Consider the following 27,899-nt stretch of genomic DNA (forward strand, 5'->3'; position numbering starts at 1 on the left):
ATGAGTCTCGGCATCCCGGCCAACTCGCTGCTGTTGCTCCGCGCCTGTGACGAGGGGGACTACGAGACCGCCCGGGGTCTCCTGGAACCCGGCGGGGGGTCCGGATCCAGGGAGTCCGCCACCGGCAGGTAGGGGCAGGGGTCCAACAGATGCTGTGACCGTGGCAAATCTTTGATTAAATAAATCATAATAGTGATATACCCCTGTAATGACACCCCTGAGAGTGACCCCTCCCTGGCTCCCTCCCTCCCTTTCTCCATCATTTGAATACACTGCAGGACTGCATAAGCCCTCAGGTCTTTGTGTTGGTGCTTAAAAAATGTTCTTGTTCATGTAATGAAAGCAGTAGGCATACATTACTGTATATGCTACTGAAAAGACCAAATTATTGAAATCCCAAACACGGAATAGACCTGGAGCAAAGCTATTATCCATATAGTTAGGAAGTATAATTTCGACCAGCCCCTTAGCTATGGACCACTTTTGATGAATTGAAAATGGTGGGCCCTATTGTAAACAAGTGTAATGCTTTATGGTGTCGTCCACTCACAGTTAACAGTTTTTGTATTGAGTTGTACTTGAAATGTACTTTAATTCTGCAAACTGTTAATAAATCAATCAATCAATCAATCAATCACTAGTCCAGAACTATAACCATATCCTATAACTTGAACCACTTGCCAGTCTCGACTATAGGTTTTCTTCACAATAGGTAGGACGCTGATAGGACTAATTTAGTCAGAATTATACTATAATAATAGAAATGTTGACATTACATTGGCATAGACACTATATGGCACACTATATTCAAAGTTAGGTCTGAACATCACAAATTACATTTTACTTGATGATTAATTGTCATCCAATTATTTGCAATTAACGATTCAATTGTGTTTTGGCATTGAACATTTGGCTTTTAGGCCAAAAAGTAAAAAATAGTCCAGAATTCAAAGTGTAGTAAAATTGTGTGGGGCCCCCCACACAATAATGTATATAAGCCTAGGAGAAACACCAATACTCTCAATGTGTATACGTACAATCTCACAAGGTATAACACTGTGATGCGTTGTGATCGGCTATTTCCAATATTTCTTAGATATTAGATATTTTTTCTTTCAATATGAAAAAATGATTGTGATTATTTTCAATAATTTGCGATTCGATTAGGCGATTATATGTACTGACTGTGACAGACCTACCGGCAGGCAGAGCAGACTGCTGCGGTCGGACGCCTGGTCATCGGAACCGGCGTGCGACGGCGTGTCCCTCATGGTGCCGCTGGTGCCGGTGGACTGCACCGACGAGGAGGGCAACACCCCCCTGCAGTTCGCCTCGGCAAGCGGACACGAGAACCTGGTCCGTTTCCTGCTGAGGAAAGGAGCTTCGGTGGACAGCCGGAACCACTACGGATGGACCCCTCTGATGCAGGCTGCCAGGTACTATACTGTCTGTCGCCTGCCTAGCAGCACGCAGGGTTGGGATCCTATAAGACCTGGCTGAGGCCGATTCTGCGAATGCCTTCTAAACCAGTAGTTCTTGCACGTTCTTAAAAAAATCACACCCGTGTGAACTGAGTGGTGTAAGGTCTTATATAGCCTGTCTGACGTAATGAAATCATGTCTGACGTAATGAAATCACACCCGGGTGAACAGGGTGAACATAGCAACCATGCTCATTTTTTCTGCACAGACTAACAAAGCCAGTTGTAGGAGTGGTTTACACCACTCAAAAATCATGTCTGACGTAATGAAATCACACCCGGGTGAACAGGGTGAACATAGCAACCATGCTCATTTTTTCTGCACTAACAAAGCCAGTTGTAGGAGTGGTTTACACCACTCAAAAATGATCAAGAATAGCAGTTGTGGGGTTGGCGAAAGGGCCTTTCTGTGTGGAGTTTGCATGTTCTCCCCGTGTCCCCTATAGGGTAGGTACCCTCACAAAAATCATGCAGTAATCTTGGTCTCTAAACTGCCCAATGGAGGGGAAAGGAACTGGTTGGAATAACGTGTTCCTTCCACGCTCTATACGTCCAACCGGGGAAACTCCCCCGTCAGGTGAAAAGAAGCGGCTTGGACTCCTCATGCATTGAAGGAAGCATGAGGTCAGTCCGTTGCTCTCACCAGGTTGGCAGAGGTAGAGTGTAGATTAGATAATTGACACTGGGTGAAGAAATGGGTTACAAAAACGTAGGATAAAAAAATTATTATTAAAAAAAAAAAAAAAAAGAATAGCAGATGTGCAAGCTAGCAGTGTGATGACGTGAGCTTGTATATCTGAAATCTTGCAGCTTTCCCGGTTTTAACAGGATAAGATTTGAACAATTCCTTTTGTTATACGATTCCCTCTTAACGATTCCCTTCCTAAACGATTTCTATGTTTTAAAAATAATCTAGTATAACATTTTAGCTTTCATTATAATTTTTGATAAACACAAATTCAATCATACATACAGTATTGCACATATATTATTGTAGTGGTTCTCAAAGTGAGGTCCAGGGACTCTCTGGTCCTTGAAATTAAAACGTCGGACCCCCATAACCCCTCAGAGTGTACACAAGGAACCAAATTAACCTGTTATAGGTTAGGGTCAGAGTTACCGACCCATAAATGGGTCCATTTGGTTCCTAACTATCAGTTATGTAGCCGGGGACCCTCAAGGACCACTGGGGCGTCAGGTTTCTGCTCTATATGTAAACACAGGGCACTACAATAAAATTGGCTTGAATGTCATCAGTTGTGTTTATCGTGTTCATGTTTATTTACAGAGCTGACATTTTATTATCATTGTTTTTTTTGTTTTGTTTTTTTGTTTCTCACTCAGGTTTGGCCACCTGAGTGTGGCCCACATCCTCTTGGAGCACGGCGCAGAGATTAACGGTCGCAACCGTTTGGGCGCCAGCGTCCTGAGCATGGCGGCGCGCGGAGGCCACGCCCACGTGGTCAAGCTGCTCCTGGAGGGCGGGGCATACGTCGACGACTTTGATCACCTGGCCGTCGGGACGGACGGAAACGTCCCTAATGGCAACAACAACAACAGGTAATGTTAACATGCCGTGCATTGCTGTAGTTATGCCCGGTTTCAGAGATATCACTAATGTTCAGTGGTGGGGGGAAAGTAGTCACATTTTGTACTTATGTAAAAGTATCAATACTGCAATTTAAAAATGTACTATTTTTCTATTTCAAGTGTACAAAAATCATTTGAAAATAGCCGATCTACAAGCTCACAATGCATCGCATCGCAACTCATACATATTGTGTGAATTGTTTTGGAAACACAGCTCCTTTCCTTTCACAATCACAGATTGGGGCGACATAATAACCCTTTTCAAATTAGTTTTTGTCTGTAATTCCTGCCAAATAAACCAGAACCATAGAGTAAGACAGAGTTACGACATTGAGGGGGCAGAAAACCGAGTGCTCGAGCGCTGTTCATGCAGCCTGGAGAGTGACAATCTGGAGTTTGAAATGCAATGTTTTCAACGAGGGCGGCGCAAATATCAGCAATTTTAGGCATGTGTGCAACATGACAACTGTTTTAAAGTATTGTACAGTAACAACTAAAGTCTCTGTGACATTGAGGGGGCAGAAAACCGAGCGTGCCGCTCGAGCGCTGTTCATGCAGCCTGGAGAGTGACAATCTGGAGTTTGAAATACAATGTTTTCAACGAGGGCGGCGCAAATTTTAGGCATGTGTGCAACATGACAACTGTTTTAAAGTATTGTACAGTAACAACTAAAGTCTCTGTAATGTTTATGTTATACTATTACTACAACACAATCTAAAATAAAGGGATTTAAGATCATTAAAGCTGGGCTATTGCCCGAGTCCAGTGCATTCTGCCAACTTCCGGTCCAGGACATTGTCACTAATCGCAATGCTCTTCGCCAATAGAAGTCTATGTAGAAGAGCCGCCATTGGACTGTAACCTGACTCCGCCAGATGGGGCAGCAGAGAGTACACTGGGTTCCCCCCTCCTGCTCCCATCTGGGAACTCTCAGGCAGACTTGATGCCCGGCCACAAAACGGCCTGGCCAATCAGCAGCAGCTAGAAGCTAGAAGCTGCTGCTAGAAACTGCTAGAAGCTGCTGCTGATTGGCCAGGCCGTTTTGTGGCCGGGCATCAAGTCTGCCTGAGAGTTCCCAGATGGGAGCAGGAGGGGGGAACCCAGTGTACTCTCTGCTGCCCCATCTGGCGGAGTCAGGTTAATTGGACTGGCCCCATGAAGTGAACGGAGTTGTCGTAACTCTGTCTTACTCTAAAGAAATGATCCATCAGTATCCAATCTAGACATGAGGACGTACCAAAAACAACATTGCCCTCTGGTCGCGAACTTCACCAAAAGTTGGGCAACAATATTATCAAACCTATGACCACACTTTTTAATGCACATCTGCACTGCTCAAACATTGTAATGTACAGCTGGGTGTCCATTGACAATTAGCTTTTTTTTGTGAGTTGCTGCATACCTTATACAGCCCATTGTACCATGCAGACAGTATTATAGCAACACATACTGTACTTATCTCTTCCATAATCAATGTGAATACATTTGAAGCTGATAGTGCTGTATACCTGTCGTATACCTGTCGAATTATTTATTTAGTCACATATGTTATATAATACATATTATAAGGAATTTGGCTTTGTAAGCCGGTTGGTGCAAAGGACAGCAACAAATATTAGAAACATTTTGCACGTGCAATGGTGATGTAGCCCAGGCTGTTCTCAGTGCAAATCCATAGCACTGTCGCCTCAATGCTAGAAGGTCCTGGATTCAATTCCCATTGGGGACGCTGTGGGTGCTGGGGGCTGGTTCTCTCCTCCGTGTCATCAGTGCCCATACCCTGGGTGGGGTTGGCGAAAGGTCCTTTCTGTGTGGAGTTTGCATGTTCCCCCCGTGTCCGCTAGGCTAGGTACGTTCACAAAAAACATGCAGTAATCCTGGTCTGTACACTGCCTCTGCCTGGCCAGCCGGGGCGCCTGGGGGAAAGGAACTGGTTGGAATAACGTGTTCCTTCCATGTGCTATGTTTAACTGGGAAAACTCCCCCTGTCAGGTGAAAAGAAGCGGCTTGGACTCCTCATGCATAGAAGGAAGCATGAGGTCAGTGCGTTGCTCTCCCCACGTTGGCAGAGTGTAGCACCCAGGATTAAAAAGTGAAAAAATGGGTTGCAAAAATGGTGGCATAAAAATGTAGAATTTAAAGAATAACTGAAATCAGTCTAAGCTAAGCCATAACACAAAATAACCTGAAACACTGGATTGTGTTGAGTCAACATTTGTGTACGTACTGCACTTTCCCCCCCTGTAAGCTATTCCACACATTTGTGGGGACTGTGATTTCTGTGTTCTGTGTTTCTTCTTTGCTAATGTAGTACTGTAAACGCAGTTCAGAATTCCATTTGTTGTAGCCTGCAGGCTTACACCCCTAAAACATACTGTAATAACCATGAATATGTACAGAATGAAAGTGTAGAACAAATCGTTTAAACATAGCTACAATGACTATATTAATATGTATGTACATGATAATTGATAATATACATGGATAGGCAATATACAAGATGTACTAACAGATTGAGCATACAGATTGTGCACAGAAAAGCGCTATTAGAATAATTCCATTATACATTTTTTGGAGTTAAATTAACATTTGAGTGTGTAGCATAGCATAGTACCAATAGATAAAGACGAGGCTACTGTGGGTTGTGTTACACAGCGCGGCTGGCTTTGGTGGTGCTGGTGGTGGTGAAGGTTATGTGAGCAGTCGATTCGGGGGCTATGGTGGTGGTGGTGGTGGTGCGGGAGGATGCAAGGACTTCATGGACATCACTGCCCTGATGGTGGCCTCTCTGCTCGGCCACGAGGCCGTGGTCCGCCTTCTGCTGGAGTGGGGCTCCGACGTCAACTTCTGTCAGAAGACGAGCGGCTGGGGAGCGCTGATGCTGGCCACGCTCAGTGGGAAGGTGGGTGTGTGGAGTTGCTGCTTATAGAGGGGTATGCGCATGCAGCACGAAGTGAATGGCAAAATTGAGTGGCAAATCGAGTGGCAAAGTGAGTGGCAAAGGCAATTTAATGTTGTTTAACCCATTTCGACCTGAGGACGATTCTACAATGTCTTCAGAAAATGTTTTCAGAAAAACCCATGTTTCTATATTAGTCGTTCTCAAACATTTTCATGTCAAAACATGTTGTTCCAGGGACCCCCCCGGAAGCAAAGATTTGAGTTAAAATGTTCGCTCTGAAAGAATATATATTCGAAATTTGCACCACATTTTCACGATTTTTCAAAAATAGCAGATCTACAAGCTCGTAGCGCGGCACTCGGTGCCGCGCTATGAGCTTGTAGATCTGCTATTTTTCAATAGCTAAAGTATGACTGAAAAAGGAGCGAGGCCACACAGCTCGTAGTCACGATGCCATCAAAATCTTTATTTTTCCAACGTTTCGGCAACAAGTTGCCTTCTTCAGGGAATGAATAGCTAAAGTATAACATAATGCTTAGAACACCAAAAGGGGTTCCTGCCCAAAATGGGTTAACATAGATAGGACTTTTCTGTTTGAATGTATGGGCTGTCAAGGACAGAAAGTTGTTTTTTGCCACTTGGTAGGCGTTCCCACATACCTTCCGGGTATGATGATGATGTCACACACATCCAACCCTAATTAAAACCCAAGCACCCCGTTTATCCGTCTGCCTTTGTCCGCCTTCTCCTACCAAACCACACCGTTTGCACTCATATAAGTTTATAACAACATATTTTCAGATGGGGGTCCGTGGACAAATACATATAATTCTGGGGGTCCTTGACATCAAATATTGAGCACCACTGAAACATAGGTATTTCAGAAAACTGTCATGATTTAGAAGACATTTTTTAAATGTTGATGTCAGGTCTAAATGTGTTAAGTACAGTACTTCAGTAACTGTACAGTTAATATCCACTGCTTATTGGCCTGCACATCGATAGGGGCCTTGCATAAGCCCCTTTAGGTTTCCTGTTGTTTCCTAACGAGGCACACGCTGGCCGCTCTGCTCGTTCAGTTGTCTAATTAGCTCTGAAGCAATGTGAGAACCCATCGTCAAAAAATAAAGGAAAAACTGCGCCCTCCTTTCCTTTGAATTTGACGTTAGTCAACAGTCCGTCTTGAGAGAGAGAGAGAGACTGGCTCTGAAGTCACAGCAGTTCAGTGAGGACACGATCTGACATGGTTACTGTCTGTGTAAGTCCTGATGATGATTTATATTTTGTTGGTTTATATTTTGTTCATTATTGATGTTTTTTTGTGTGATGTCTTTACACTGTATATCTACAGGTAAGTCAGGTATACATTTATTTTTCTTGCCCTGTAACTGTATCTTACGCTGCTGTGCTTGTGCTGCCTTTTGCGACTGAAGTTCCCTTGCAGGATCAATACATCGTGTATTATCTTAACTGCTCAGTTATGTCACTGTTTGTTTCCAGGTGAGCGTCTCCCAGCAGCTAGTGGAGAGAGGAGCTGACCCTGACCGGACCAATGTTCTGTCCAAGACCGCCTTTGAGCTGGCACTGATGCTGAATCAACGAGATATCAAGGCCTATCTGGACTCCATCACCAGTGTACGACCCCTCACAGGTGTGTGTGTGTGTGTGTGTGTGTGTGTGTGTGTGTGTGTGTGTGTGTGTGTGTGTGTGTGTGTGTGTGTGTGTGTGTGTCCGCGCGCGTGCGTGCGCGTGCGTGCGTGTGCATGTACTACTACTATGTATATATAAACGTGACTTGACTTAGTGTTCCTCTGCTCCTCATAGATGATGAGAAGAGCAGACCAGATGTCTTCAGTGCTCTCAAGTTAGGTGAGTGAACCTTTGACCCTGTATATTCTGGGTCTATGTCTAGACCACTAGACTACTGGTTGATAGTAAACAGCATATGTTCCACAGCTATCTGGTGTTTTAAAACTAACCCCCTACCATGATCCAAAACCATCCTCTAAAACACAATGGTAAAATGGATATATCAATATACGTGGTAAAACAACCTAAAAAAACATAAAAAAGTAAAAGTTCACAGCATGGCCTGGATACCATTGTTTTATTGAACAGAAAAGTTGAAGTGCCATCTCCTGGACAAGGTGTGAGTGTCATTCTTTAGGCCTTTGATACTGTAATCGGCTGGGTAAATGTCAGTGGTGTCCACCGGCCAAAAGGGGACCACCATTCTTGATGACGTAACTAAGGTACGGGAATGCACTTCCCGTTGCAATCAGAACTGCAGCATCACTCCCGATCTTCCACCGTAGTCTGAAAACCCACCTTTTCAGACTCCATCATGGCCCATAGCACTTACCCTACCCCCTTAGACAGCACTTTTTAGACTAGCATTTGAAACAGACTTATAGCATGTCATGTAGACAGCACAATAATTGCATTGTATGTAGTCATAGCACTTCATAGTATATATGTACAGCATAGTATAGCATATATGTATAGTTTATATGTATAGTGTCATTATATATAGATATGTTCTAGTTACGCATGTTTCTTGACAAATGCATTTTACATATGTGATGTATTCCCATGTTTTTGTTCTTGCTTAATGTAAGTCGCTCTGGATTAAGAGCGTCTGCTAAATGCCTAAATTGTAAATTGTAATTGTAAGGTACGTTTGGTGATTGGCTGGGTGATCGGCTGGGTATGTATGTCGCAGTTAGAGTTGTAATAGACATAGTAGCAGTACTTGCTTGCTCTGCTTGCACACAAGTAGGCATGGCCTACTTAACTGTTGATCAGCTTTTAGTACTTGCGCAAGCAGAGTGCGCAAGTATGTGTGTGTGTGTGTGTGTGTGTGTGTGTGTGTGTGTGTGTGTGTGTGTGTGTGTGTGTGTGTGTGTGTGTGTGTGTGTGTGTGTGTGTGTGTGTGTATGTATGTATGTGTATGACAAAAAAGAACAGCTAGTACTGTATATTGTATATTCATGAACAGGTGTGCATGTGTGTGTGCGTGCATGTGTTGTACAGGAAATTCCCAGCTAGTTAAAGAGATCCTGGAGGAAGACCCCGCCCAGGTGAATTCATCCAATCAGGAGGGAGCATCGCCGCTGATGATGGCGGCTGTAAGTGGCCAGTTGGAAGTCGTTCAGCTGATGGTGGAAAACGACGCCAACGTTGATAAACAAGATTGTGTCCACGGGTGGACGGCACTCATGCAAGCCACCTACCATGGGTAAGCAGGAGCTCTCTTCTCTTATGAATTGAAAATGGTGGACCCTATTGTAAATAAGTGTAATGCTTTCTGGTGTCGTCCACAGTTAACAGTTTTTGTATTGACTATTGAGTTGTGCTTGAAATGTACCTATTCTGCATACATACTGTTAATAAATACTTCAATCAATCAATCAATCAATCTGATTGGCCAAGAGCTGGTGGAAACAAACGTGTCGTCCTGAGGGAGAGAGGGCAGCGATCTCAAAACGCTTCACGATGCGACACGTTTCGAGCTGGTAGATGGGGTACTTTCAAATATCGTGGTTGCTGTTCCTCACCCTAACCCTCTGGAAACCCCTCGATGAACCCTGGGGGTCCCTGAACTCCACTTTGAGGACCACTGAAACGCTGGAGAGAAAGGAGGAGGAGGTCATTGAGTCTGGTGAGAGGGAGGGGAAGGACTCGGCGGAGAGAAGAAGATAAAAGTTCTGGTTTCATGGAGTGGTAACACAGCATGTGTCTGTCCGTGGATATATACTACACCGACTCTGCTCAATCTTACACACATGCTACATACACAATTACACATGCTATTTTGTCATTTACAGTGTTGTCTTTGAAATGGACTCATACCCAACCTGGCTACAGCCCCTGAATCGAAGTCATCAAGGGTCATCAAAGTTCCATAAAAAGTACATAGACATGGCTGCCACTACATCATAGTGTACTGTGGCACCCACACCCACTATGATATCATAGTGTACTGTGGCACCCACTATGATGTCATACTGTACTGTGGCACCCACTATGATGTCATACTGTACTGTGTCACCCACACACACGCTGGAGTGGCTAGTGCCGCTCAAACAAGAGCGGCAGTGCTCGGGTGGGTGGCGCAGTAGTAAAGTGCCTGCCTGCCGACCACCGCAGAGGTTGTGGATTAAAATCCACCGTGGTGCATCTGAATGGATTTGACTACACCAGGGGTGCCCACACATTTAGGACAAGAGATCTACTTTCAAAATGACCAGCTCAACAAGATCTACCCACTGAAAAGTGTACCATTGCTGAAAATAGTTTAAATATATAATGTACCTGGGGGGGCTTTGGAATATAGACAAAATATGTCTCCCCCGTATTTAACTTAAACGCCCAATGCATTCTCAATGGCAATAGCAGAGTATTGGACTCGAGTCATGATGACTCGGCTCGAGTCTGACTCGAGTCATTGATTTGACGACTTGCAACTCGACTTGGACTTAAGGGTAAAAACTTGAGACTCGACTTGACTTGGAAGACAATGACTCCAGACTCGACTAGACTTGAGACAAGCTGACTCGGACAACTTAAGTAACCGGCCTGTCCGGCCATTCACTGTTATAAATGCAGGTTTCATGTAATCATGTTGGGTCAAATTGATAAACTGCGTGAGCCACGCATGTTTTACACAGTTGAACAATAAGCTTGTCCGTCGGGTGCAAACTTCCTTTCCTACTTTCCTCTTACCTGTCTTGTTTTATTGTTCCAAATAAATTATTCCATTTGAAAAGTCCTTAATTCAGCAACAGCTTCCAACAACAACAACACAAGACGCTAACTTAAGTTGTGATCATCAAAAAAAAAAGGAAAATAAAAACATCCACAGCTGAACATGGGAAGTTGACGACGCGGTCGTTGTCTCTCACTCTATCACCTGTAGTCAATTAAACATCGTTAAGCTTCCCAACGTCTTTAACAAGCTACACTACTAAGTACAACAGAACATTTTGATTTCCTATACAGAGCTTAAAATGAACTGAGACAAAATATGTGGCAGTGAGTGACACAAGGTATTTCTTTTTTCCTTAAGACAATTTAATGCAGACACAGGACTGTACTTCTGTGTCTGAATGGGAAACTCTTATTTCTTTATTTTTCATAATAATAATAATAATAATATATTATTATTATTATTATTATTATATATATTTTATTTTGTATTATTTTTGTACTTGCTTTAGGCCTGTCTGTGCATGGGCAGGGCATCAGTATTATATTCATATAATTAGACTGGATATTGTGATTTTACATATTGTAATTGGCATAAGTTTGATATAAGTGTTCTTTTCCTGTTTTTTGAGTGGTGCAACCACTATAGACAGCTATGTGTGACTTGTGTGTGTCCCTGTGTCCCTGTATCCGAGCACGGAAATAGCATAATTATTGTCACCACCATCAAGTGTCACTGTTGTGCAGCCTAACACACAGACAGAGGCCAGGGAGGAGAGCTTGTACAGTACAGTACAGTACAGTACAGTACAGTACAGTACAGTACAGTACAGTACTCGACTCGACAATCTTGTGACTCGACCCGACTTGACTTGACATAACCTTGTGACTCGACCCGACTTGACTCGACAACCTTGTGACTCGACCCGACTTGACTTGACATAACCTTGTGACTCGACCCGACTTGACTCGACAACCTTGTGACTCGACCTGACTTGACTTGACATAACCTTGTGACTCGACCCGACTTGACTCGACAACCTTGTGACTCGACCCGACTTGACTTGACATAACCTTGTGACTCGACCCGACTTGACTCGACAACCTTGTGACTCGACTTGACTTGACTTGCCCACAACAGAAAAACTTGAGACTTGCTTGAGACTTGGACCAAATGACTTGCTACTCGACTCGGACTCGGATCGGAGGGACTCGTGCAATTGTCTGGGCAATAGCACAAACTTTGGCATGCTACTAGTCCTACATACTTACACCTAGAAACACATGTTTGCCTGAAAAGAAATCTTTGAAATGTTTCATAGTTTTAGAAATATAGTGCTTTCAAATTTGAGAAATTTACAATGGGGCTCAATGGCAGCTCTATGGCACGTCAAAAAATTACTTTCACCTAGAAACTCTATTCACACATTTTATAATTCAGCTTACTGTGGAGACACATGCTGGAACTTTTTACTTTGAAATGATTTGTAGTTTCGGAGTTATTTAACTTAAACGCCCAATGTATTCTCAATGGCAATAGCACAAACTTTGGCATGCTACTATAGTCCTACATCAGGGGTGCCCACACATTTATGACGTGAGATCTACTTTCAAAATGACCAGCTCAACAAGATCTACCCACTGAAAAAATAAGTGTACCATTGCTGAAAATAGTTTAAATATATAATGTACCTGGAGGGGCTTTGGAATAGGGAGGGGGGAGAAATTATGACAGGCAGTTTCTGCTGTCAAAATATGTCCCCCCCGTATTTAACTTAAACGCCCAATGCATTCTCAATGGCAATAGCACAAACTTTGGCATGCTACTAGTCATACATACTTACACCTAGAAACCCCATTCAAACCTATTTAGGTTCATCTTACGGTGGACATGTTTGCCTGAAAAGAAATCTTTGAAATGTCTCATAGTTTTAGAAATATAGTGCTTTCAAATTTGAGAAATTCACAATGGACGTCAAAAAAGCACTTTCACCTAGAAACTCCATTCACACTTTTTATAATTCAGCTTACTGTGGAGACACATGCTGGAACGTTTTACTTTGAAATGATTTGTAGTTTCGGAGTTATTTTAATTTTTTTTTAATTCTGTTTATTGGTAAGCACACTCATTCATACAATTTGTACAGAACTGGGAGGAGAGTGAACATATACATTTACAGCATTAATTAACTTTTGTTTTTCTTACTCCATACATTGACTCTCCCCATTCAGTGTTCCATTTCATTTTTTTTTCTTTTTTCACAGTAAATGTGCCATTTTTTTTTCTTTCCCCATTTTTCTATGTGCATGTATATACATACTACATATGTAACCCCCCCCTCCCGCACCAGGGTAAGTGTCCAAGTGAACGCAACGTCTGTACAATATACATAAAATGACAGTCTGTGTGATGACAATTGTATGAGAGTATACATACAAAGACAGAAATAGAACCTGTTGTATATAGACATGAGACATAGTGATGTTGGTAATAATACTGTAATAGTGTTGATCACTGTAGTATGCATGAAAGGTCCCTGATTACATCGGTTTCATGGATGTAAGATATTAATCATGGTAGAGAATAAGAAAATAGATAAAAAATAGACATAAAAATAAACAGAAAAAATAAATAAAATAGGCATGGTCAGGCCTCCGAGAGAGTCAGTAGATGTTTCCTCTACTGATTTTATTTCTTCCGTTCTCTACCCCCCCCCCCCCCCCCCCCATCCTCTCCACTGTGCCACCTGCCGCCCCGAATGAACAGGGATGCAGTCTGCACAGTGTATCGGCAGGGGGAAGGAGAGAAAAGAGAACCAGCACGATGGCAGCTTAGTTTGTGTTATTTTTATATGACAGCTCGGGTCTCCACATATCTTATAAATGTTGTATCGAACTTCTCTCTTGCTCCGGTTACAGAGTATCTAATCTTTCCTAACTTTAATGCGCTCACCACTTCATTGATCCATTGTTTGAATGACGGTGGGTTTATTGCTTTCCAATTTACCAATATGAGACGACGGGCCAACAAGTTTCGGAGTTATTTAACTTAAACGCCCAATGTATTCTCAATGGCAATGGCATGCTACTAGTCCTACACAAACACAGTTGGCCCATGTTTTGGGGAGGGAAGCAAGGCAGGGAGGGTGATAATAATTAGTCACTGCACGTAATCCTACGGAATGGGGCGTCAACGGTGTTGGGTGAAAGCAGCCCTGAGCTATATCTCTGACTGAGAAATATAGCGGGGACGCGGGGCGAGGCTTCCCTCCCAAACCCCTCCCCTACTGGGCAGGGTTTTTCCTACTGGACGGGGTTTTTCTTTTCTTTTACATGAGTTGGGTGTCTTATAATGTCGTAGGCTCTGGAAAAGAATTCCAGCTCGTAGCATGGCTCGTCAGGCAATATCAGACATCATCAGACATCAAATCAGACATCATCAGACATCAAAGACTGGATGACACAGAACTTTCTCCAACTAAATCAGTCAAAAACAGAGATTATATTATTCGGCCCCCCTAGTTTAACCCTTCCACTACACGCACAACTTGGTTCCCTCTCCACTAATATCACTCCTGCAGCCCGTAACCTGGGGGTGATTTTCGACTCAGACCTCTCGTTCAAAAAACAGGTAACAACAGTCGTCCAATCCTGCTACTTCCAGTTAAGGAACATATCCAAAATCAAGCCATTCCTCTCAGCCCCGGATCTCGAAACTGTTATTCACGCTCTCATATCATCTCGTCTTGACTATTGCAATTCCATCTACTCTGGCCTTCCGAAGAAAATCACATCCCGTTTACAATTAATACAAAACTCTGCTGCTCGACTACTGACAAATACAAAGAAACGGGACCATATAACACCAATACTAGCAGATCTGCACTGGCTGCCGGTGAGCGCCAGATGTGACTTCAAGATCCTACTCATCACGTTCAAAGCCCTAAATGGGTTAGCCCCTAGTTACATCCGGGATATGCTATCCCTCCCTGAATCCGGGCGCACCCTCAGATCCTCAGATAAGGCCCTTCTGGCTGTCCCTCGCACTAACTTAGTTACCCGGGGTGACCGGGCTTTTGCCGCTCGGGCACCCAGAATGTGGAACGCACTGCCAGTGCACATTAGGGTAGCACCATCCGTCCCGTTATTCAAGTCACGCCTGAAAACCCACCTCTATACTGAGTGTTTTTTAACTATTTAATAGCCTGTTGTACATACATCCTTGTTTTGTGTGCCATTATCATGTTGTTATTGTGTGTTTTTTGCTGTTTTAATCTTGCTCTGTGCAGCACTTTGGAACTATGTTTTGAAAAGCGCTATACAAATAAAGTTCATATCATATCATATCATATCATATCAATAGACTTTCAATCCATACCTCCTGGGTTCAAATCCTGCTCACTTTTGTGTCCACCGCAAACATCATTGTTTTGTGGATAAAGTAAAGTTTGCTTTGGTCCGACATGCGTTGCGTCATGATTGCGGTTAGGGTTAGGATTGGGGTTTTGGGTAGGGTTAGTAATAGTATTGTCCGACATACAGTACATGTTCACCCTTGGCTTTGTGTGGTGCCACTCAAAGTGAATACTGGGTTGGGCTCGCTGGATGCATGGCACAACCCCTTGTATTTCTTACAGATATAGCTGCGGCGTCAACTATCAGCAGGGAAAGGCTATTCCTTTTCTGAGCGGTGCACACCGCTCAAATGCTTTGTGTGTCCCTATGTATGTCCGTTTGGGGTATGAACTGCAATACCGCTGGGTGAAATAAAGTGGCACTGTTGAGCAGCCTACAGGCCCGTTCACACTGAACACTATAACTATAACAATAGTATAAGTATAACTAGCTAAATATTTAAAAAATAAATCAAACTGTACCATACAGTACAGTACAGAGTACAGTACAGTAAAGTAACTATCACAATACAAGTATAGTTGCACCGCTCAGTTCACACGGTGTGATTTTGAAGGGGCGCCTTTGGGGGCCACTATATACATTACGAGACATGCAGTGTGTTATTGTATGAAATGAAATCAGTCATAAGATGTATTTAAATTGGCCACATGATGTCTCACATAGTCAATGTTTGTTTAACTGCTGCCCTAAACAAACATTAATAGTCCATAGACTTGGCTGCCATTAGTGCCATATCACGTAATTTCAAAAGCCAGGCATTGGAGGGGCTAGTGCCCCTCAAGAAGGTTGACAATCACTGAATTGAACTATACAGGCAGTCCCTGAACTCGCTCAAAGAAAGATCGTTCACGAACCTGTTCATATCTTTGGTGATCGTGAACTGAACATACTGTATTTCTGCTTGATGAACGTTATTGTGTGAACCCGTTCATTTATGGCGTGTGTGAACGTCACTCTCTCATAGTTCACTTCGTTCAAGAGTGTGAGTCTTTCCAGGCGAAAACCCAGCTTAAACACACCCCTAAACAGGTCTTAATATGTAGTGGAAAACCCACCAAAAAGCCCAAACCTGACACCAAATGAACTAATCTTTTACATCCGTGCAATTTCTCTGGAGCTCAGCGCTCATGATCTTACAACTAGATGATTATTCAGTCATGCATGCAGACGCAGACAACAGACACAGAACATGTCCCGACGCAAACACAGAGGTAAACTTGTTGTTTCATTAAACATAATGTGCCACCGAAAAATAGCTTCCACTAGCTTGTTATTTTTGCGTCGAGGAGCGTTCTGTGTACACACATGCTTGCCTCGATCGGCCAAAACAAAAGATATCTCCCACCCACAGTGAAGCCTGATTTATTTGTCGTCATACGACGTGTTGCATGCTGAAAATAGCTGATCTACAAGCTCACAACGATATAGATCAGATATTCCACATTGCAAAAGCACCAAAAGCACCTAAACATTGTGGGCACATCAGTGTTAAATTGGCTATTTTTTCCTAAATCCAAAAAATAAAATAATGTAAATTAATTTAAAAATGTATTAAAAAATGAATTAATTTGGATAATGGTAATGGACATAATGATAGAAGTTGTCACTTTATTAATCCCAAAGTGTTTTTTCCCCTTTTCTTATTTAAGGTTTGGACTTCTGAAGTGGTTGTATATGGCTATGGGCTGTGGCAATAATTTTGACAATAGCAGCAATGTATTGGAAAAAAATAAGACAAAATGAGAACTAAAAATACCACAATTTTGGAACCATGAACTTTAGTTAAAAAAATCACACCCGTGTGAAGTGAGGGGCACTAATATATTAAAGTCTAACTCATGTTCATTAGGTGATGTAAAACACAAACATTAAACGCCATTAACATAAAGAGACAATATGACGTAAACGACACATGACGTAAACTTTCCCTTCATTGTCAATGCGTTTACAAAACAGTACCTAGCTGACTAAAACTCTTGCCACAATGTTTACAGATGAATGTTTTTTCTCCAGTGTGGATACGCTGGTGTATCTTCAGATGAGTTACTGTAATGAAACTCTTGCCACATTGTTTACAGCGGAAAGGTTTTTCTCCAGTATGGATATGCTGATGTGTCTTCAGTTGAGTTACTGTAGTGAAACTCTTGCCACATTGTTTACACAGGAATGGCTTTTCTCCAGTGTGGATACACTGGTGTGTCTTCAGAGTACTTAACACACTGAAGCCCTTGTCACAATGTGTACAGTGGAAAGGTTTTTCTCCAGTGTGGATACACTGGTGTGTCTTCAGAGTACTTAACACACTGAAGCCCTTGTCACAATGTGTACAGTGGAAAGGTTTTTCTCCAGTGTGGATACACTGGTGACATGTCTTCAGAGTACTTAACACACTGAAGCCCTTGTCACAATGTGTACAGTGGAAAGGTTTTTCTCCACTGTGACTACACTGGTGTGTCTTCAGAATTCCTGATGTACTGAAACTCTTACCTCACTGTTTACATAATATGTGGTTTGCTTTCATGTATAATTCGTCAAATCTGTTTTTAATTGTTCTGGCTCCTTTTCTCTGGCTGGTTATGGAGCTGGCAATTTGAACGGCCATTTGTTCTTCATCAAAGCTGTTGCTATCTTTGGACTGTGATGTAGATGGAATTATTTGTTCTCTTTCTGCTTGAAGATTTGCCCTCATTTTCTCTTTGTTCACTTTTCTCTTTTCTCCTCATGCATTGAAGGAAGCATGAGGCCAGTCCGTTGCTCTCCCCAGGTTGGCAGAGGGAGTGTGGAGCCCAGGATTACATTCGATAATATTCACACTGGGTGAAAAATTGGTTACAAAATTGTGGGATAAAAAGTAAGGGGAAAAAAACGCAGTTTATGCTGCATTATGATTGGTCAGAGGTGTAGCATTCGCCAGCGAATGTCTGCAAATTTGACACCAGAGCGAAAAAGGAACAGAGCATTTTTGCAAATTCGCACATTTGCCACTGGTGTGGAAGCTTGCATTGACTTTATGAGGTTTTTTTTTTAAAAAGGGAATTATTCGCACGAACAAATCGCATCGCTAATTCGCCAGTGTGTAAGGACCCTTTCTCTTACTGGAAAGTTACTTAGCACACTAAAAAGGAGCTAAATTGAGAATCACTGGCAGTGGAATCATAATACCTCTTTTTGTCTCCACCAGGCCGAAGGCATGGGGAGAGAGTATGTTTTGCACTCCGTCCGTGTGTCCGTCCGTCCGTCCGTCCGTCCTTCCGTCCGTCCTCCCGTCCGTCCTTCCGTCCGTCCGTTACCAGCTAATCTCCGCCACCGTTAACCCGGTCGATGCCAAACTTTGCACACACACTCCCTGGATGCCAACGATGAACCTCTGCCCCACATTTTCCAGAACGGCCTGTTATAGCGCCACCATGAGGCAGCCTTTTCACATTTATTACCTAAAACTGCACCGATCTGCGTGAAACGTTGCATGCACACTCCCTAGAGGCCAAGGACAAACCTTTGACCTGCATTTTCCGCATCTGCCTTTCATAGCGCCACCAGGAGGCCGACTTTTGTAAAACACATCTTTTTATATTACTCCTCCAGATTCTGTCCAAAAATCTCACAAATCGTTACACAGTATCTCTATAGTCATGTGCTCAAGTCGGATCTGTCTGATATTTCATATTCCATCCTAATTGGCTATAATTGGCTTTCAAAGTTTGCAAGATTGCCCCATTTTGAACAAAAGCCTCAAATCATGAACGCAGCGTGCAATTTACGTGAAATCTTTCACACATTTTCTTACTAGGCTGAGGAATATATCCCACCCTTTTCACATTGGCCTGTTATAGCGCCACCAACAGGTTGATTTTTGCAAAACACATTTTTGGAACAAAATGCAAAATGCCTCAAATCATCCAATTGCCATCAAAGGCGTATGAAGAAATGGCACCCTTTTCACATTGGCCTATTATAGCGCCACCAGGAGGCCACAACCTGACCTGCCCTGGTGGAGACCTGTGCCCCGAGGGGCACTTTTTCTAGTTTTCTCTTTTTCCTTTTGTTTGAGGGGTGCCAGCCCCTCCTATACACAGGTTTAATGTTTGTCTTTAGTTCAATGTTTGTTTTGTAAATGCCATTGACAATGAAGTGAAAATTTACCTCATATTGTCTCTTTATTGTTAATGGTGTTTAATGTTTGTGTTGGCACCGTTTGTTTTACATCACCATTACATCACCTAATCAACATGTGTTAGACTTGTTGATTAGGCCCCTCACTTCACATGGGTGTGATTTTTCTTCTAGTATTTGTGTTTTCAGTGCTAGTTTCCATTTGGTCTCAGTTTGTGTGGTTTTTCTTCTTCAGTAATAAGGATGTGGTGAAGTACCTGTTGAACCAGGGTGCGGACGTGAACCTGCGAGCTAAGAATGGATACACTGCCTTCGATTTGGTCATGCTGCTTAACGACCCAGGTACAGTCTCACTTAATGTCTTGAGAGGCCTTTCTCAAAGAAATCAACATGCAAAAATGTTTGTGGTGGTGATGGGAAACATTCATAGAAACATTCATAGAAAGAAATTACATTTTTATAGTAATAATAATAATGAAAATAAAATGACACAGATGTGTCATTTATTTATTTTTTTATAAACAATAAACATGTATAGGTTCAACAGGTTTAATGAACCAACCGATCAGATTTTCAAATGAAAATGTAAAAGATATTGTGCTCCTGTGTGTCTCCTCCCTTCCTCCCGTTGTCCCACTCTTCATTTTCTGTCACTCTCTTTATGCGCTCAGACACGGAGCTGGTGCGTCTGTTGGCGTCGGTGTGTATGCAGGTGGATAAAGAGAAGGGGAAGCAGCGGCGTGTCACTCCCGTGGCGCGCTCCAAGAGCCGACACACCCTCCACAATGTCCCCGAGCCCCCTGACGACAGAGGTGGTCTGAAGGTGCGTATCCCTTTGATCACAATTTGTGTACTGTATACACATATTATATCTCTGCTGTCGGGTAAAGGCTCATTCAGATTTCAATGAGACGACGGATTTTCGGTGGTGAGGTGACCACCAAACTACAACATGACGTCACGAGCCACGGTGAAGAGCAAACCACCGCCCGAGCCCTTCTCTCTGTTTTTACTCACCACCACTCAACGTTATTTCAGCTCCGGTGGTCACCTCACCACCACGGTGGTCACCTCACCACCAGAGCGGTGGTCACCTCACCACAGACTATGAATGAGCTTTAAGAAACCACCACAACTCCAAAATGTTTTCAGGAAATGAAGAAAGCCGTATATTTTGAAAACAAAGCAATACTGCCTCATCGAAGTTGGTTTATGCATTGTCAATGACTTGCATGAGAGGGGGAGAGGTGGTGGAGTTTAGCAGATAGTTTGAGGGTCCAATGGAGTTGAGAGGTTTTGGCCCGAAGCACTTTTTACTACTTGTCATTGGTTAAATATTTTCGAAACAACACACAGATGTAAAGGGTGTACAATAGCACTGATTTATGCAAAAAGAAAATATCAAAAACCTCAAAAATTTAGTTAAGGTGGTTAACTCTGACGATATTATAGTTATTATTTAGTCAAAAGCTCAAGTTATTACTTTTCATTGGTTACATTTTTTATAAAACCTGCAGGCGCACTTAACCGCTTTCAACCGGGCTTCCCTGTTTTGGGCCTGCCATTGTAGGTGGAAAAAGCTCACTACTTTTGTGTGACACTGTTGTACGTACGACAATAGGCTTAAAGGTGATATAGGTAACATTTAACCTATTTAAAAAATATATATATGTTAGTCATTTCCCTTTATTAGCCACTATATTATTGTGCTGAGGTGTTTCCTTGCAGAAGGTACACGGTTTCTGCCTGGCAGTGAAAATAAACTGTACTGTGTGTATGTGTATAAAATGCATTAAAACACGATGATGTAACTTTCACCAGTACACAATAAAATGTAGTGTGTGTGTGTGTGTGTGTGTGTGTGTGTGTGTGTGTGTGTGTGTGTGTGTGTGTGTGTGTGCGTGCGCGTCTAGCAAACCAAGCCAGATCAACTGTATGTCTCCTCATTATGAGATTGCGCCATTTCTGTCTACTTACTCTGTGTCTCAGAGGAGGGCTGTGGACAGCTCAGATACCTGCCTGCCATGAGTAGACAGAACGGTGCCATCTTATGATGAGCATTAGGACCATGAAGATAGAGTTGTAATTGTGCTCCTTATTAAGGTAATTGCTTCTACCCACTTGCAGTCTTGGTGGAACCGGATGTCCAATCGGTTTCGCCGGCTGAAGTTGACTCACACCCTGAGGCACGGCCTTTCGTCCAATCGCCTCGCTCCGTTCCCTGACGGCGTTGAGGTCTCGTTGGACGCCACCATGAAGGCGGACGGGACATTTAACGAGGCCATTGGGGCGCTGGCTCCCCCCCCTGCCCTGGCAGGAAATGACATCAGCGCAGCCTGGACCGCCAAAAGCAAAGACAAGAGTGAGCCGAATAGCTGAATAATTGTGATCAATTAGTTTTTATTATTATTATAATTTTTTGCATTGAACATAATAGAATATTACATTTCAGTTTGCCTCTAAAGGTGTGTGCGTTTTTTCGTATAAAGTTTTTTTCAGACCGGATCCATTTTCTGCTGTCTAGTGGGGTCTAGTGGGGTGTTGGTGACAGAATGACAGCTAGCCTACTACTTTCGGATCCGCAAAACACAGCGAGAAAACGCACCAGTGTGAAACTACCTTTTAATACAAGTTCTCTCTCCGACAGCAGTGATATACAGTTACAGGTGGAACGTGGAAGTGAAGTGAAGTTCATGATGTAATGTGTGTTATGAAAGAGAACATTTAGTGATATGTGACATTTCTTTCAGGTGTTGGCAGGACAGAAAAGGAAGACTTTCTAATAACTACGATGGTAGGCATGTTCAAAAGCTTTGTTCACTCTATACATATTCTGTTAAGCTTGGGGGTTTGTGCTTATGAATGATTTCCTCATACTGCAATTGAAAGACTTTAGTTTTTATGTCACATTCAAATCACGTCAAACTCAAAATCGATACCAGAATTGGCCAGTTGGAATAGCGGAGGTGTTCATATTAATCTACATACTATAGTCAGTAGTATGGACCACACTGTGAGAGCCAGTGGTGGAAAGTAGGAAGATGACTTTGTTCTTATTCTTGACTTGGCACTCCTTAATTCTTCATGAAATAACTTTCTGGCATGTCAAATAACGTTCTGGCACGTGAAAGTGTGCCTTCTCACAAACGCTGCTGCAGACATTGTCAAAGTGTTTCTGATGGAAATATTTTAGCATCTACGTTAACCTCCCCCGACTGTTCAGGGGTTTTTCTACTCTACTGCGTGTCTACATAAATTGGGTGGGTTGCTCAGGTGCTGTCCAGTGCATTCCCTCTGATCACGTGGTGATTTTATATTTGGGTCCATCTCATCGTAGCTGAGGAGCGGAGCACCACTGACCCGGCTGCCCAATGACAAACTCAAAGCGGTGATTCCACCCTTCCTGCCGCCGTCCAACTTTGAGCCGTGGAACTCGGACCGCTCGCGACTCCTCAAGGACGGCAAGAGCGAGGCGTCCCGCCTGCCTATGCCCCCACAGCGGAAGCTCAACAGTAGCGGCAGTTCTGATATCGTGAGTCTGTGTGTGTGTGTGTGTGTGTGTGTGTGTGTGTATGTGTGTGTGTGTGCACGCGCGCGTGCGTGTGTCTGTGTGTGTGTGTGTATTTGAGATGGAGGGAAAGAGGGGAGCGCATCTATGTTCCCCGCTTACCTAACCCTAAACTTAACCGTAACCCTAAGTCTACTGTAAGTGGGGAACCAAGGGAGTATAGGGATGACCCTGGAAAGGTAGTCACAGAGTGGACTGAGTACAGTTCTCTAGTACCATAACGACTTAAACATTTTAATGACAGATTTAGCTACTACATCTGCAAACTTCACATATACAGTAGCTATTAGCACAGCAGTCACCGACTGGCCATTCTCAAATCTTTCATTTGAGAAGCTTCACTTGTTCGCAGATGAAGAGCCCATTTCAACTACCTGTTGTATAATACCCCTCTCTCTCTCTCTCTCTCTCTCTCTCTCTCTCTCTCTCTCAGACGTCCATCAGTCGTGTGGTCAGTAGATCCATTAAGTATCCCAGTGCCAAGGGTCCGTCCTCCTCTTCGCCCAACAACTCCGGCCACTACCACTCCCCACACTCCTCCGGAGGGTCCAACGGCGTGGCCGGCCTCAACCGCTCAGGTACACTGACTCGTGTTGATTCCGTTGCGACGAAAGATGTCCGTCGACTACCTTTTTTCACTGAGGAAAACTAGATAGAAACTAATCTATGATGACAAAAACTAACACTGAATATATACTGACAATTTCGCCAAAAAATAAAAACTAGACTAAAATGTTAGGGAGGGACTAGTGCACAAGATATTCAGTAGAACTAAAAGACACGCCATTTTATGTTTGGTTGCATGCTAAAAAAGCTCACATTGCGACGCGTTGTGAGCACTGTGTGTACTTGTAGATCGGCTATTTTCAACATGGAACCGAGTGTAAAATCAGCCATTATGACGACATCAAGGCCCGCCAAAATACATTTTAGCCGACTAATTCAATGTTATGGCCTGGCTCTTGGGCCATAACAAAGGAGGAAGACACACGGCTGTTTAAAAGTGCACAAACCAATATTTATTTACAACATAAACAACTTAATATGCATCAAACAATACTAACATACTAAGTGGGGTGTGTTAATCAGTAGATCAGTATTGTAAGTGAGTGGATGTGTGGTGAGTGTAGTGAGGGGTGTTGAATGGTGCAAACAAGTGCTGCTGCTCTCATGGAAGGAGAGAGAGAGACTGAGCGTGGCCAACGCCCAGCCATTTATAGTGCACCTTGGGAACACAGGCCAGGTGCTCCCAATGCACCTGATCGGCAACTCAGAAGAACCTGTGGGAAGCCAAATGCATGGGTCTACAGGAATACACACAGGCCCTAGTAGGCCAACTACAGGGGCTGTGACATTCAACTGTAGAAAACATGATGATTTATGCATCATTCATCATCATGTTTTTTGATCATCATGCATGCCATTCAGTGTAACAAGTGTGTTATATTATCCATCGTCTCCACCAGGTGGCAGTGCCGACAGTGTGCTCTCCCAGATTGCGGCACAGAGGAGGCGAGCGGCCGGCCTTGTGGACGTTAAGGACACCAAGGCTCTGGACGGACTGCTCAGTCCCACACCGGCCCCGCCCCACATCCAGGCTGACGTCACGCCCCAACATGCCTCTGTGGTTAGTAGTAACATTGTAGTAATCGGTAGCGCCGTCGCCTCACAGCTAGAAGGCCCTGGCTGGCTTGATTCTATGCTGAAAATAATTGATATCAATATTTTTGTAAATCTCTATGGGAAAAATGTATGGCAGATTCAGTGGTGCCAGGTGTGACTGCTTGAATCACATGGACATACTGTATGCCATGGGCTCCATTTTCGTCACCGCTAAACCCCTTGTCCCTAAACCTTTTTACTATTTTGAAAAACATTTTGAATAGTTCAACTAGCCAATCTACATTGATACGTTGTGAGCTTGTAGACTGGCCATTTAAACTATTCAAAAATGTTTTGCAAAATAGTAAAAAAAAAAAAAAAAAAAAAAAGGCAAAGACGTTTAGGGATAAGGGGTTTAGTGGTGACGAAAATGGAGCCCTATGTCTCCAATACACAAATTGTTAACCTATTTATTGGACATAAGACGCTATTCACTGCCTGGTAAATGGCTTTTTTTATCTGAATGAAGTGATTCTATACAACACGTTAACCATGGCTTCTACTCAACCATTCCTTGTAAAAGATTGAGTTGAAGAAAAGACCCCAGTCGGGTAATTCCTCTACCTCCAAGAGCACCTCGCCTACCCTCACTCCGTCGCCCTCTCCCACACCCAAGCCCCCTGCCGGTCCAGGAGACTCCCTGTCCTCTGCCTCCTCGCACCCTCGCTCCAAAAGCAGCGGGGGCTCTAGCAGTGGCACCATCACGGATGAGGGTGAGAGAGCCGTTTGAAAGCAGACGTGTGTCGGCTCATACAATTGCCACGGTACAAAGCTGACTAGTCTAGTAACACGTCCTTTTGTTTTCTGCCTCTCTCTGCTCGCAGATGAGCTGTCCAGTATCCTGAAGAAGTTATCGCTGGAGAAATATCAGCCCATATTTGAAGAACAGGAGGTATGTCTTTTTCTCTCCCTCTAAGAATTCCCAGCAAGCCAAATTACGTCATGATGACGTCCCCCGGTGACATTCAGGACATTCAGCACTAGGCCAGATCCCAGCCCATATGGGGATGATCTTTACGTAATTTCCAAGACGTCTTCATCTTCACCAGTTGAAATAATATAGCTTATTCTGGGCCAGATCTGACTAGTTATGATATGACTTAAGTTGATCTGACCTCGATCAGACTCTCTCTGATTCATCCAGCGACGTCCAGCGTCTTAGTGGGCAGAATTCAGGTGATATTCTGGGCCAGATCTGACTAGTCTTGGTTTGACTTGATTCTGGCTCCAATCGAGACGTCACTAATTCGTCCAGGTCCTGACCGTGCTTGCTGGGTTCTTTTTTTTTACAATTTTGCATCGAGGTGCCCAGATGTCCCGACTCCCTAGTGCCCACTAATGTCTATAAACCCTATCACTGCCAAATGCTACTGTTTGGCCTGGGGCGAGTATAGACAGCCATGTACAGCCTTTTTTGTCTTGATTCATATAAAAGCACATCTTTCACTTCCATATCCAGGTGGACATGGAGGCGTTCCTTACCCTCACAGATGGTGACTTAAAAGAGTTGGGCATTAAGACCGATGGACCCAGACAACAGATCCTGGCCGCCATCTCGGAGCTCAATGCAGGGAAGGTGTGTTAAGTGTTACGTACTGTACTTTGTGGTGAATGTGTGCATAGATCTGGGTGTACATACTTGCTATTTTGCTACTAAGAAGAAGATCTTTATTATTTATTTTCTGTTGTTCTTGCTGCTACAGTGTTATGGAAACAAAACCAAAATTATCTTTACTCGTGTGTACTCTTATATAATAGTGTTGAATGAATCTGGTAGATTCTCTTGTCACTGCATGACCATAGTTATTTATTATCTGTAACACAGGGTCGAGAGAGGCTGATTCTTCAGGAAACCATTCATAACTTCCAGTCTTCCTTTGGGAGCAGTGCCAGTAACCCAAGGCCTGGACAACCATGTTGTGAGTATCTACTTATGAGGCCTTTGTTGTCAATGAGCTACCGTATGGACCCTGTGATTGGTCAAAAAGGAATAGGTATAGAGTAGTGGTTTTCAACCAGTGGTCCGGGGACCACCAGTGGTCCTTGAGGAGGTCCCCAGCTAAATGATGGAGAGTTGGTAGCCAAATGGACCCTTATAGATCTTTATCTCTTGAGATTGCTAATTTTAATTTTACAAAGTTACATTATTGTTAAACATCTGTATTAAGTCTACACAATTAGAGAATGTAGAAGAATTGTTATTTTGATCAACATCATACTCTCCTATGGTACCAACTTGCAACGTATGCAACGACAACAAAATATTATTTAGTTTTTGGTCTGAGGACAAATCTCATCAAATGGTGGTTCGCGGCTCAAATGCAGAATAAATAATGGGCCGTGATATGAAAAAGGTTGAAAACCACTGGTATAGAGTAATAATTCACTAGCCTGGAATAAAGACTTGATTCGCTCCATTCAGCGGACATTTTTTATCACTTCACTTGACAGTCTGGCTGTCTAGCATTTGAGCCTGCATTCCCGAACGTCACCTGTTACGTAGGCACACGTGACATAATTTCTGACTGGACAGTGGTCAACGAATAGAAGAAGGGAAGTGGCTTGAATTTTACATTGGAAGGCTGTGTTCCAATTTTTCATTGGAAGACCCCAATCAAGATCCTCTGCACCTGGGTGTCCTCTGAGACCGCCCCTTTCACATAGGAAGACGGCCAGACTGAGAAGCGAAGGGATAAGAAATTGTCTGCTGAACACTGCCGATCACTCCGGATTCCAGGCTAATAATTCACAACCAATGATTAAGACCAAAAGGTGTGTTGGTGTCCTGTCAAGAGTGCAGAAAACAGCATACACAGAAATGTATTGCCATATGATAGTTTTATATTGGATATTGGCTTCATGGTCAGTGCAAAATGTAAGCTTTGGTACAAAACCGGCAGCTGAACCCAGTTGGGTTGGATGTGCCCACCAGTTCACCCTATGTATTTCTTTTTTGTCTTATCCATCTCTCTTTTCACCAGCTCCAACTGGCTGGACGAGAAACCAAGTTTGTTCCTCCAACAAGAGATAAGCCTCTCGCCTTTGGATACTAGAGTATGACCTTTGCTGGTCACAGACAACCCTACGGTCAACGGTGACATTCTGGTCACTTCTGGTCAAGGTGCAGGTCATGCGGACTCTCCTGGACAGATCTGTGTTCCATGTTAATACTCCTGCATATAGGCATCATGGAACACTAATGGCAAAAGGTCCAGGCTCCCAGGAGACGCATATATGGGATTCTCCATAGACATCGACCAGGATTCTTCTTAGGAGGGGAATCCTGCTTTCTGCTGCTTTCAGACCGCATTCAGATGTGTGTGAGCGTAGAAATGATCGTACTTTGCAGATTAAATGTGCATGCAAGATTACCGCCGTATCCAAGAAACGTGCGGACGCAGCGGACCAACCCCTTGTTTTTACCTACAGTATGTGCAGGGGTGTGGAACAATATTCTGGC

General features: G+C 43.4%; 1 protein-coding gene across 1 annotated transcript; it reads left to right on the top strand.

Moving 5' to 3' along the window:
* On the top strand, positions 1 to 27,522 carry anks6 (ankyrin repeat and sterile alpha motif domain containing 6; the record flags this gene model as incomplete). The annotated part of the gene is made up of 19 exons (XM_079490086.1): positions 1 to 128; positions 1,194 to 1,436; positions 2,825 to 3,040; positions 5,775 to 5,973; positions 7,474 to 7,624; positions 7,798 to 7,842; positions 9,007 to 9,211; positions 19,445 to 19,551; positions 19,881 to 20,032; positions 21,337 to 21,571; positions 21,960 to 22,003; positions 22,547 to 22,741; positions 23,211 to 23,355; positions 24,244 to 24,404; positions 24,963 to 25,152; positions 25,264 to 25,331; positions 25,899 to 26,015; positions 26,265 to 26,358; positions 27,421 to 27,522. 19 exons carry the CDS (start codon positions 1 to 3, stop codon positions 27,468 to 27,470), a joined length of 2,745 nt encoding a protein of 914 aa, XP_079346212.1. The 3' UTR covers positions 27,471 to 27,522.
* Positions 27,523 to 27,899: the final 377 nt, after the last annotated feature.

Source organism: Electrona antarctica, assembly GCF_951216825.1.
Source record: "Electrona antarctica genome assembly, chromosome: 20".
Classification (NCBI taxonomy): domain Eukaryota; kingdom Metazoa; phylum Chordata; class Actinopteri; order Myctophiformes; family Myctophidae; genus Electrona; species Electrona antarctica.